At 37.8% G+C, this 13,362-nt stretch overlaps 1 protein-coding gene across 1 annotated transcript in view; it reads right to left on the bottom strand.

Moving 5' to 3' along the window:
* ppp2r5a (protein phosphatase 2, regulatory subunit B', alpha isoform) overlaps positions 1-13,362 on the bottom strand; it is a 28,501-nt gene that overhangs the window by 6,064 nt on the left and 9,075 nt on the right. Inside the window, exons 2-5 of the mRNA XM_061704042.1 lie at positions 4,768-4,964; positions 2,388-2,489; positions 2,075-2,167; positions 234-364 (exon numbers count right to left, since the gene is read on the bottom strand). Coding sequence (XP_061560026.1) covers positions 234-364; positions 2,075-2,167; positions 2,388-2,489; positions 4,768-4,964 — 523 coding nt within the window. The remainder of the gene's footprint in view (positions 1-233; positions 365-2,074; positions 2,168-2,387; positions 2,490-4,767; positions 4,965-13,362) is intronic.

Genomic DNA, 13,362 nt, shown 5'->3' with positions numbered 1-13,362 from the left:
GCAGAGCTGCTTTCATTTTATGTTTGTTGGCTCAAATATCAAAGGGATACTGCTCGACGCAAAGCATTATTTCGCTTTGAACTTCCTCTCTTTGCAACGTACAGTATTTCAGTGGCTTCAAATGTAAAATGTTTTTATATATGGTGCAGTTTAGGTTTATTTTATATTGTCCTATTGGGGCCTCCAAAACACACTATTATTAGTAGTAGAATTCCAAAACATGTTTTACTGACCGCAAGAAGATGTTGTTAATCTGCTTCCTGATGAAGGCTCGTAACCCGAGGAACTTTCCATAAATCCGATGCAGGATAGTCTTCAGGAAGTCCCTCTCCCTTGGATCCTCACTGTCAAACAGTTCAAGAAGCTAAGACAACAAAGAAAAAAAGGAAAATTCCATTAAAAGGTAAGTTATCATTTTGATTGTGTTAAGACGTAACCATCAGGTAAAGAATAAGGTACTCTGTCATTATAAAAACCATCAAAAACAAACTGATAATGGAAGATGTTTCTTTGGAGAAGGTAACATCGCCATGATTTCAAATGGTGGAAATATGTCTCCTGTCTTAAGCTTAAGACATACGTTGCACTAATTTGAAAGACTTATCCAGGTGCCAAATATATTGGCTAGTATAAAACAAGAAGTGCGTAGGTGTTGTGCGTACCACATTTATTGGATACACCTGTCATGTCACATCTATTTGCAGTATTACATGTGATGAGTCATCATTACGAGTCATGGTGTTCAAGAGGAAATTTTAGGCTCAGCTTCAAATGGCGCCTATCTTCCTGTTAGCATGTCATCAGCACCTCAGCTGACAGTTTATATTTAAGGCTGCATAGTGTACCCCCCCCCCCCAAAAGTTGTCACTGTACATGCATGCCCTTTTGCATTTCTGTGACCTCTGTAGCTCCCCAACCATTGGGCTGTGGGCCCAGTACAAGGCTGTGGATCTCTTTGGTACTGAGCTGCACTGAAAGAATATGTAACCCTACGAAATATTCCCTGACTTACGACTACCCTTTTGTCTCCAATCACACCCAGATGAGACTGCCGGGTTGCACTCCCACTTTTTCTGTATAATTATGAGTGTTATTGTATTAAATAAATAGTTGGGAACCCTGTGGTCTGCAGAACTAATTCAACACAACTTCAAACAAATTTAAGAAAACCTTTTTAAAAATATCAAGTCATCCAGCCATGAAGTCTTCTTGACTGAGGACTGTGAGTTGAATACTGTGGCAAGAGACTTAATCAATGAATTAAGGTATGAATTATTTGCTCAGAATAAACCATTATTATGACGCCAAAGCAATTCAAATGTATGCCAGAGGAAATGTCCGTATTCAATCCCAGGACCTCATTTACCATTTTAGTGCATGATTTCTTAGCAGAGGAACGGTTTTCTCTGCAGCAAATATATACGTTTTTGTATACAAGTACTTAAATTGACCAAACCCGCTGGATGTATTTTTTCACATCACGCTTGCCAACCAAACCTCCAACCATCCTGAAAAGTTGCTTTCAACCGCAGCCTTCTAATCTCATCCTAAAGAGCTAAACAACAGGAAGCTATTTAAAGCTCCCCACGACACGCTCACATCATGGAAAATCAGTCCCCGCACCTCTGATGCAGCCAAGCTAACATTCCAGGCCCCCTTGATTTCTGTCGAGCTGTGGGGTGAGGGATTCCTGTGCACTAACTAACAGTACAGATGCAGTGTCATTACTTAGAATGACATGTGCTTTGCCTGGTCTTAACGTCTATCAAGGTGAGCGCCTTGGATACTAGTATTTCCTGTAAAGTCGCATGTATGGAGTAAGAACTGTGGCACCTTTGCATCATCCTCAATTGTTTCACTTTCAAAACAGTACACAGAACCATGACTACAAATATATGGTCATAGATAAACACCATACATTATTATTGTTGAGAAATTCACAGAGAGTGAGCAAAAAAACCAACAACTATATAGTCTGACATGTCACACCAACTGGAACTAAATTTAGCTGGGAAAACCAGCTGTCACATTTGTAGTAAATGTTTTCAAAGGTAATTGCTGAAAAATTGCTTACCTGGAGTACAAATTTCTGATCAATGTAGCGTTTCGCAATACTGGGCTGGAAGTCCGGATTCTCAAGAAAACGCAGTAGAAACTCATAGACGAGCTGCCGGACACAAATAAAAAAACAAACTAAATGGTTTACTTTCGTGACCGATTTCTGCATTAGTGCCACTAGCAACAATGTCAGGGCAGCGCTATGATACGCTTAGCGTCAAAATGTATTTTCGGGAAATCCAAAACATCTCTGTAGCCTCAATACAGGCCCCTCCTATCGGGATGCAGTTCTATAAAGGAATAGAGAAGCAACAAAATCATATCCTTACTTGGATATGAGGCCATGAAGCTTCTAGAGTGGGTTCATCCTCCTCCGGGTCAAAATCTGGGTTGTCACTTGGTGCAAGTGTACGGAATATGTTTGTGCTTATCTGTGGAAAGGAATGCTGCAGTTAAAACATACGTTAGCAACCAGAGTATCCATTTGACACATAGCCTGGAAAAAATTGTACATCATCTTCCTGTAACATTGACTGCCAGTCAGTTGGATTCAATTCAGTTAGGTTTACTGCCAGCATTGGTCAAGATTTAGCAAAAATAGCAATTACCTTTTTTTTCTGATTGCAGCTCTACTGTTCTAGATAGCCTACTTGTCAAGAAATAAAAGCATACATAATTATATTTATATATTTAAAAAAAAAAAAAAAAAAAGGTGCTGTATTTTGGCTACAATGCACATGGAATGATGAGGGATGTTTTATTGCTATGGCAATGTGCATGTACAGTATATCCCATATACTGCTGACATGACAAAACCGGTCTAGACAGTAGACACATGATCAGCCTCCGTTTTTTAATCCCCTTGAGTGCATGGGGTGTTTCGCAGAGCATGAGGCAATGAGATTTGTTTGATGGCTGATAATACATACAGTGGGAGGAAAAGAATGTGAACCCTTGGGAATTTCTTAAATTTTAGCATAAATTGGTCATAAAATGCAGTCCGATTTTCATCTACATCAAAACAATAGAGTATGCTTCAACTAATACCACACAAACAATTATGTTTACATATTCTTATAGAGCGTAACGTAAACATTCATAACAGGGAGGAAAAAGTAAGTGAACCCTTGGATTTAAAAACTGGTTAAGCCTCCTTTGGCAGCAATAACCTCAACCTACCCTACCCTCACTTATCAGATGAGCACAACGATCAGGATTAATTTTGTAGCATTCATCTTTACCAAACGTTTACATATTAGCAAGATTCCTTGGATGTGTGATATGAATAACTCTCCTTGAGGTCATGCCACAGCATCTCAATCAGGTTTAGATCAGGGCTTTGACTGGGCCACTCCAGAACATGCATTTTCTTCTTCTGAAGCCTCTGTTGTTGATTTGCTAAATTTTTTTGGATCACTGCAATGATGCAATATCCATCCTCTTTTGAACGTCAACTGTTGGACAAATGGCCTCGAGTTTTTCTGCAAAACATCTTGATAAATTTGTTAAATCATTTTTTCATTGATGGATAGGTGATGGTGTGCTGTGTCATTGTTCCTCCACAAACGGCGTTGTGTGTTCCTCCCAAACAATTTAATTTGGTTTCATCTGTCCACAAAATATTTTGCCAAGTGCTGTTTAACAAACTTCCAACGTGCAGTAATGTTTTTTTAGACAGCAACGGCTTCCTCCTTGGTTTTCTTCCATGAACCCCATATGTAATGTATTACGTATGGTAGCTTTGTCAAGAGCGATGTTGGCATGTGCCAGTAATTTCTCTAAGTACTCAGCTGACACACTACGGTTCTTTTTTTTTTTTTTTTTTTTTTTTTTTAACCTCATTGAGCATTCGGTGCTATGCTCTTGCAGTTATCTTTACAGGACAGGCACTCCTCGGAAGAGAGGCAACAGTGCTGAACTTTCTCCATTTATAGACAATTTATCTAACTGTGGACTGATGAACATCTAGACTTTTAGAGATACTTTTGTAACCTTTTCCAGTGTTATACATGTCAACAATTCTTAATCGTAGGTTAGGTCAGGAGAGCTCTTTTGAGCGCAGCATGATACATATCAGGCAATGCTTCTTTGAAAAGAGACAATTCTAAATTGGTGTGTGGCTTATACTTTATTCTGATAAATTCTTGGAGAATATGTAGCCTAGAGGTTCACTTACTTTTTCTTCCGTGTCCTGTGAATGTTTGCATGTTATGCTCTATAAAAATATGAAACCATATAAGTAACCACACAAAGAACAATATTGCCTCACATAGTGGAAACAGAGGTTGCTTGTTTATCCAACCTGAGAGTACCAAGCATTTACTAGGCCCTAGTAACATCAGGACTGAAAAAACAAGGCCTTCCCCTAGTAAATAGGGGAAAGCCTTGTTTTTCAGTCATAATTTTTTTTTCTTTTTTTTTTGTTTTGTTTGTTTTTTGCTTGCGGGAAGGGGAAAGCTTTACAGGTCCCATGTCTACTCTGCAGGCAGTTCATGTTGTAAAGGCGGCTACAGCTACGCAGGGTGATATCAGTCATTGTGGGCGTCTGTTTGAGATTCAGCGTTTATCAACTATGTGAACTGGACTCAATCAGAATGGAGGCCACTATCCGACAGACTATGGTGCCACAGCCGTTCGTTTTATATTTTGCAGCTATAGTACAGTATTTGCTGAACATAGGGCGAATCCCATTAGGCACTGTATACTGACCATAGTGGTGATCTCTGGGTATGCAGATTCAACAAGCACTCCTCTGTTGGTGGACACATAGTCCACCAGCTCATTCAGTGTGGCTCTCTTGATCTCCTTGCTCTTCAGATCCGTCACAGAGTCCAAGAAGTCAAAGAGCATGCAGCACTGCTGGAGTTTCTGGGTGAAAAGTTCCTGCTGCTCAGTGGAGGGAGCGTCTGGAAATACAAAAGGGAAAATGGGGAAATTGAGAGAGTGCTCATCACCACCAGCATTAAATCACTACATGAAGGAAAGTGATTAAGCGGAATGGTGTACCACAGACAAAGCCAATATATATTCAAACATAAAATGGATTTTTCTTTCATTTCTCGACGGTCTATATTGATTTTCCTTGGTTAGTTCAAATTGAAAACAAAAAGTCTACACAATGCAATTAACAATATGTTATTCAAACTTCTGAAGACACTGTACCACAAAGAGTGAGTCTAGTCATTCCCAGATTTGACTGTAAAGCCTTTTATGGATTAGGCTGAGTACGTCCATGGTTATTAAAGCTGTCCAACCCAGCCAAGCTATTAACAGCATTTGGAAGCCACCCAGACAGGCACACTGATGTTATGTTTGGGAACAGCGTAGCGAGGTAATCACTGTGGCCACAGGACAGCACTCCGCTGAGAGTAGCATCGCTCAAGGTTCAGTCACTTTGTGCAAGGTCAAAGTCAAACACTTTTAAGATTGAGTTTATCACACTTTTTGCGCACCCTACAACAATGGTAAACAACATTCAACAACCAATAATTACAAGCATCTGTAGGATTACAACAGGTCTTATTTACAACAGAGCTCAAAAGTGCCTTTGAATATTCTCCTCCTGTCATTGTGCATCCCAAAAGAGTGATACCATTTGTAGTTAGGGTGTGCCTCTAATTCATGGGAGAAATAGTTGAGTTTCCACACCAACAATCAGGCTAGAGTCGTCCTATCTAGCCTAGGTGCGTGAGGCGAAACGTCTTCTAAGACAACCAGAACATTCCAGTTGAGATTGATTCAATGCCCTGAGAAACGATAGCTCAAACAAACATTGTGTATGAAATGATATAACTAGGGAATCAGTCCTTTGACAAACTCTTGGGTTATGTTACATTGGTCAATAAAGTGGATATGATGTAAATAACGCAAACTAGTGCTCAAAATATTCAGCTTTGCTTTGCAAAAAATACCTTCATCTTGGGTTTATTGAAGAAAAAAAAAATAATTTCGAGAAGGAGTAAAACGCAAACCTAAGTGTCAAGCTGCAACCTTTATACTATTAGAGTGATGCAACTAAACAAATTTTATTTCAGACCACAAATCACCCAGAACCCTGCTTTAAAAAATGTTTTTTTAAAATAAAACATCAGCGGATGGTTTTGACATCTGACAGAGCACAACTGCAAGGGTCACAGTGCTTCCATACTGGCAATAGAAAACGTGACCTGGGTGTGCTTTTGCAAAAAAAAAAAAAAAAAAAAAAAAAAAAAAAAAAAAAAAGAAATGGTGCACATTTACATGCATAACCAGTGTACATTTGTGTGAAGCACTAGGTTCTACAATTTTAGAGGCATTAAATATTTATGTGTAAGCTGATAACGAATATTCATTCTAAACTAGACATTGTACTACATGAACATTCTCTGTGTATCTTTAGGTCAAAGTTATCCTTTATTAGATTTGCCACAACCTACACTATATTATCCTCTCAAATACGTGCATGATTATTCACAATTATTAAATATTCTGGTTATGAATGAGATGGCAAATTTAGCCTGCTGTTTTTCTGCAGACAATTACCACTGGCAACAATTTAACATGAATTAGACATGCCCCACTTATGTTTGAAATCCATGTGTACTTGAAGTTTATTTTTATTTATTTATTTATTTTTTGGTCTTTGTCTCTCTCTAGATGGCTTAACAGTCTTTAAAAAATAAATTTAAAAAAGTTCTCAACAATGTGATGCTATTTTTGCATTCTAGATACAGATGTAGTAGTGCACAAATTCCTCAGGGTGCTTCAGAAAGAAAACTGATTTCTATGAGAGTTCTGTAGCTGTGCATCTGTAAAGAACACAAGGACAGATTTGAGAAAAGACAAAAATATCCCAACTAATCAAGCTAGAAGAAGTCTGGAGCAGTTCTTTACACACCAATAATAAGTCTTGTAAATTTGAAGAATATAAAACAAAGTCACTTGAACCTGAATCTAATGTGATGTAGTCACACAACCAAAACACATCGGGCAGCCTGCACAAGACGTTGGTATTTCAAAAGCATTTAGTTGCACATCCCCAAGTTGCACCACCAAGTCTTCATGAAAACACAGAGACACACATTTACATGATATTATAGGGGCAAGGTATACTATGTAAATGTAAAATAAAATGGAAAACATACCACAAATCACAGTGAATAGGTGTAAAGAGTAAACAGTGTCTCGATAAGATACATCATAAGAAATGCAAGGCTATTTATTTGGATAATTTTGACTGTGTGTGGATGTGAGTGTCTGGTCCAAGTAATGAACAACTGAACTCCTCGTTGCTCTTTTCATGACGCAGCATGTTTTTGTATACAAGTCAGAACGTGTGAGGCGAAAGACTGAAGTATTCATAAGAAAACAACAACAGTCATAAACAGGAATAGGAAAGATAAAGATGGCGAGCTATTTTTTTTCATAGTTTTTTAATGCCCAAAATTCACTCGAATACATTTAGGAACAATAGAAAATAGAGTGCACATAAAAAAAAGTAACCAAAATGAAAAATGTCATGAATCCATTTATCATAGTGCATGAAAAGCACCAAATAGAGAATAAATATTTATTGTATTAAAGGTTAAAAGGGTGAAAGGAAGGGCTGGTTGATGTGGCCATCAAATCAAATTTAAAAAATATGATTTTCGATTTTAATAAATTTCTCCCCTTCGCTTATAGAAAAAGCAAACGACAATGACATAGTGTTGCTCTTTTTGCCATTCCGGGAATTGCTTTATTTCTCCTGATACCAAACAAGCTTTGAAACAAGTTTACTTCCAGCAAGTTTTGCTCCAAGCATCAACTTGCATTACTCTTCAACATAATTATAGAAATAAATATTCTTTACAAATACAGGTAATCTGAAAATATGTGCAAAAGTGTCAAAGGTTGTACAACATGTAAACATGATCCTTCATAAATTAACATTTTAAATGTTCAACAATTTAACATCATAGAATGAGCCATCAAGTTCCATGTCTGTTGTCATACGGCCTCCAGCTCTCTCATGGACTTTTCCCATGTAAAGTAGGACAGGTGAGGCACTGCAAGCTCAGCAAAATATTTGCAGCTTGGAAGCACATACCTTGGTGTCAAAAGTTTCCAAAATATCGATAAATCAATGATTTTACAGTGCATATGTCTTTAGCAATGTAAAGCGCAGTTTATGTTACAATTTCCTTCCAATGGGCTCTTATTGTATCTTGTCATATGGATCACAATGTGAATATGACTCTGCTCATGCTGTCTTTTTCTGAGCAGGCAAGTTGTTTTTGTGTAAAAATAGTCACTAGGGAGGTCAGTAATACCGCTAATTTGGTAACACTGACTGCTTTGTAAAGTACGTCCACTCTGTTCACAACCATGTTGTTAGTGGAAGCAATGCATGCGTGAAGGGATGCACTTTGAAATACAGAAGCAAAAAAAAAATAATAATAATCCTAATAAACTCGTATTCATTGCTAAAATCGAGTCATCGCCCAGCTCTAGTTGGTGGTCACCAAAAAATTCCAACTGGACAAATGGCTAAAATATTATATATAGGGGCAGCCGTGGCCAAGTTATTAAGATCATCGCCTGTCACCATGGTTGTTCAAATCATCAACTTGCAGAAGAATATGGGCAAAAAAAAAAAAAAAAAAAAAAAAGCTTTGTCAATTGTGGACAGACAGAGCTAGAGAGGATGTGTCAATGGACCAAACACCTTCAAGATTCCCCAGACCTGTGACTGTGGTGCCCTTTGGCTAGACACTGATACAGCAGTAAAATGGCCAAAAAATGTCTTGACACACAATTTGACACACTGCAGAGAAGAGTATTGTTAACAAGCCTGCCAAATCTGAGTGGCTGAATGCTCGGAAAACCTCGTCCTGCTGAACTTTCGGTTGTCAATCAAATATGTGCCTTCTCTCTCGGCTCCCTACCAGCGATACACACATGCTCACGGGTCGCAGAGAGGCACTCTATGGCGGCAAGGTAGCCTCCAATTCGCGGCAAAATAACCGGCAACCACGCTGGGACAATTTCCCCCTCCTTTGCCTGCCTACAATAAAATTCAGGAGGTCATTGGCACGTTGACGTCTCGAGTGCACCATGGGCGGCCACAGCAGTGCAATGCAGTGTGATCCCCAGGATGATTTTTTTTTTCATCCACGTTGCAGTCGGCAACATTGAGGCTGACTGCCCTAACGTTGTGCTGGACCGCAAGCAGGCTGCCGTGGGGTGGTGTAGTCGTCAGGTTCTCCCTTGCCTCGCGGGGCACACCGCAGAGACACTTTAGCCCAAATAACACAAAACACTACAGGAAAGTTGTATTTTTTCAGGTTGTAGGCATACCGTGATGGATAACTGCATGTGGCTGTGTTGTGGTTGAAATGGGTGAAGTTATTATTAAGGCAGTTGTGCCGATTAGCCACTACATGGAATAAGGCCACTTTGCAGTTATTAAAGTATGGGAAGGCTGAATCATGCTGGGTACCCTGGTTGCGTGCAGCTGGCCACCATGTTAGCCATACCCAAAAAGTCTAGACAACTGAGATGGTGAAAAGAAAAGAGTTCAATGCTATATATCAACAAATTAGTACTAAATTGTTCTCAGTCTTTGCCCAGTTTTTCAGCACTTCAAACATATTTAATGGATTTAGAAAAAAAACACGAGAATAACTACTGGGTTTTTAACTGCGGGCGCGAAGTTGCCCCCTGCTTCAGATTTTGCCACTAACTGTCTGTGTTTGCTGTGTTAAATGCAGAGGACATATTTCCTGAATATGTATGCATTTATGAAAATGAAGATTTTTCTTCTTCTTTGTAAAAGTGTTGGTTAAAGCATCCATCCATCCATCCATCCAAATTAAAAAAACAAGGTTTCTGCACATTATATTCAATTACTGCACACCAGTGACGCTGTTATTATTATTATTAATAACAATTATTATTATTAAAACATGCTGCATATTGGCAAAACAGTGTTAGCAAAAGTACTGCAAGAGAAACGAGGCTATGTTATGCAACAATTTTCCATTTTAGCATCCCGTGTTTCGGTAACACATTGCAGCAGAGGTCAACCCCCATGGGAAACAGATATTCAATACACCCATGGTGCATTTGTAGCACTGTGGCTGTTGCTGTTACAACACAGAGACATGCAAAAAAATAAAAAATAAATAAATAAAAATAAAACCAATTTAAAAAAAAAAAAAAAAGGAACCAACATTTCTGGAAAAGTAGGTCACATTAACGTCACCAATATCAATAAAGCACATGCAAACACATTCCTATTTTCTCTCTGTTAGTTGACTCCCAAGGGTGAGTGAGTAGTTTTACGGTTTTGATTTTCATTTAGTATTATTTTTCTGTGGTTAAATTCATTTGATACTTGTATATGTAACTTAAAACATTTTGCCTGAAGTGTTAATAACATTTTGACATTGGCAGCAGTTTGAGTCTGGAACAAATGTATTAACATTATTTCCTTATAGGAAAGGTTGTTCTTCAAACAATACAAATGCGAGACAACTAGCGTCACAGAACAGATTGTTTTTGAATTTGGAGGTTCCGCTATACTGTTTTGGGTAATTTAACACCATCTTATATTCATACCCAACACCTTTTTACTGAAATTGACTAACAAACTGAAGACTGTAGTGTAAATTTACACGGCATGCTTTGTGGGAGCATTGGAAAAAGACTGTTCTGAGTTGTGTTTGGCACAACTATAAGAACCAGTTTGTACTATGAACACAAAGTAAGTAGTTACCATGATGGTAGAAACATTATCCACAGTAAGATAACAACAAACATATTTGTATCACACTTAAGGAAACCTAAACCCACAGTGTAAAAACTCATTGACATTAATAGCTGCCCCTTTAGCATCCATCAACATTTCATAGAACTAAGCTAGCAGAGTGAAACCAAAACAAACTGAGTATCCTGGTCAGGTGACCTCTGAACAAACAGTTTTGGTCTCGCACAAAGATGACTACAATGATTCAATATGCTATTTTGTGGGTTTTTTCAGGCTTCGAAACAATGTTTGGGTTGCTCTTCTATATCATCGGTGTCAAGCAGAAACCTCATATCCAAATTTGGTCAATTTAATATTTTTAACAATTTGATATTGGACAGTCCCCATGTGGTCCAGTAACTAGTGCTGGCCCTCTAAAACAATTCAATTTTCTGACACTATAACTTTTTCTTCAGCCCTCTGTTTTTTTTCTAGTTTGACAAATACAAACTAACTGCCACAAAATGCCAAATGTAAAACACTTCAGTGTGATCAACAAGTTAGTATGAAGCCAAAGAGCAAATTGTAGCCCTCACTGTAAGGTCGTACAGTGACAGTGGTGCTCTGTGTTACCATAAAGTGACTTGCTCTACATTTAATCACTACTGCTACATACTAAAATCCCTAATGTCAATCCCTAATCCACATTTATGATTTATTTTGGAAAATAATAGCGATAAAAAAACTAAACGATACTACAATTGGACATCAAAAACTTGCTGTACCGGTAAGACGGGATGTTTTTGCAGTTATAGCAGGTGATAAAAGACTCTTCACATGTACAGTGTGCACATTGTAAGCATGCTGGTACAGTCTGTGATTAAAGCAGGTTAAAGGGTCAGTCAGACAAAGTGCAAAAGCAGATGAATGGCTTTCTAGAGTAGATACAAAATGGAATTTCAAGAGTATGCCACATCAAGTTCTAAGTATAGCATTGGCTATACCCCGACCAATCATAACATTATTCCCCTCTGGCATAATCTAATGACATATAGGGCTGCCACTAATTGAATATTTTTAGAATCAATTATTCTATTGATTATTTAATCGATTAATTTGATAAAAATGTATTTTGTGTTAAAGTTTATTGCAAAAAAAATTGTTTTTGATTACCGGTAGTGTTTATTAACTTCTTATTGTTGTTTATTTGGTACTGTTTAATGTTTTCAAAAACTAATAAACAACAAATAAGCAATATCACACGAGAGGAGGTGATGCACTCACCAGCCTTTTAAAACAGAGCTACTTCTTGGGTACTGATTAATGCGAAGGGCTACTAGTTTTATATGCACTTCTGAGGCTGCTTCAAGTTCGACTACCAGTCAATGACAGGATACTTGAACTACAGCTGCAAATAGAGATTATTTTTGTAATATATTGAACTGAACTGACTGATAGTTATTGGTTTGGTCCGTAAATGTTAAAAAATAGGCAAAAATGTTAATCATTGTTTTCCTGCTTTTCATGGAGGGCAAGAGAATATTCACTGTTGAGAGACTCAATTCGGAGGATTTGGACAATTTTACCCGTAAGTTTAACAATGGCTCGAAACGATTAATTGATTCTCAAAATATTTGTCGAATAATTTGACAATTGATTAGTTATCAATTAATCAATTGTTGCACCTCTAATGAGAGCCAACTCAAAAGCTGTATCAAAAGGAAAAGGAAAATAAATCTTTCCATGCCATTCATCTGTGCTCAGTGCAGCAGCAAATGAGTCATTAAACAGTATCAACTAAACTAAAGAAGAATGTGAGGCAAAAACTTCGAGACAGAACTTGCCTTTCACAGCAGCATGACACTGATGCACAAGCATATAAAAAGGAAACACGTTCTGGCCGATCAATTTCTGACGAAGACGCAGAATCATCTCTGTAAGCTATTTGGCTAGTTACCTGCTAATATTAACATCAATGTTAGTGAGCTTATAGCTGTAAACTGTAAACTTTAACATTAGCTGTAAACTTTAACATTAGCTTAAGGCTAACGATGGCGATGTCATTAGCCTTAGCACACAGGTTATATGATTGATGTAACGTTATAACCATAGATATAAATAGTAAACTATATACGACAGTGTGCTCTAGCAGGCTGGCTAAGTGACGTGCCTATGTGACGGACATATACAGTACAATACATTATCTTGTGATCAGATCGGTGAGCTATTTATTTAGACTCGCTAATATGTCCCAAAAATCATAATCATGTCCGATTCCATCTGATCCTTTTTTGCTGACATCGGACCACTTTCCGATCACAAAGATCGGATCAGGACACACCTACAAGAGAACACGCGTTGGTTCTGACAATTTATTCAAAGCACTTATACTCTGTTGGGCCATTGATTGGCAAGTGTGGGGTACCAAATATTATTTTTCCATTATTCCTTGAAAGAGCAGAATACAGTGAAAGTAGTCTAAGAAAAATATTATTAAATTAATATAATTAATTCTACTTTTGATTTTATACCGTTGAGCTATGAAAACTGTTGCACAATGAACAATAATATCACCAAGGCACAGTACAGTTGCTATG

Source organism: Phycodurus eques, chromosome 18 (genome assembly GCF_024500275.1).
Source record: "Phycodurus eques isolate BA_2022a chromosome 18, UOR_Pequ_1.1, whole genome shotgun sequence".
NCBI classification, from domain to species: Eukaryota; Metazoa; Chordata; class Actinopteri; order Syngnathiformes; family Syngnathidae; genus Phycodurus; species Phycodurus eques.
The sequence above is the reverse complement of the archived record's forward strand: the minus strand, read 5'-3'. Positions and strand labels throughout refer to the sequence as shown.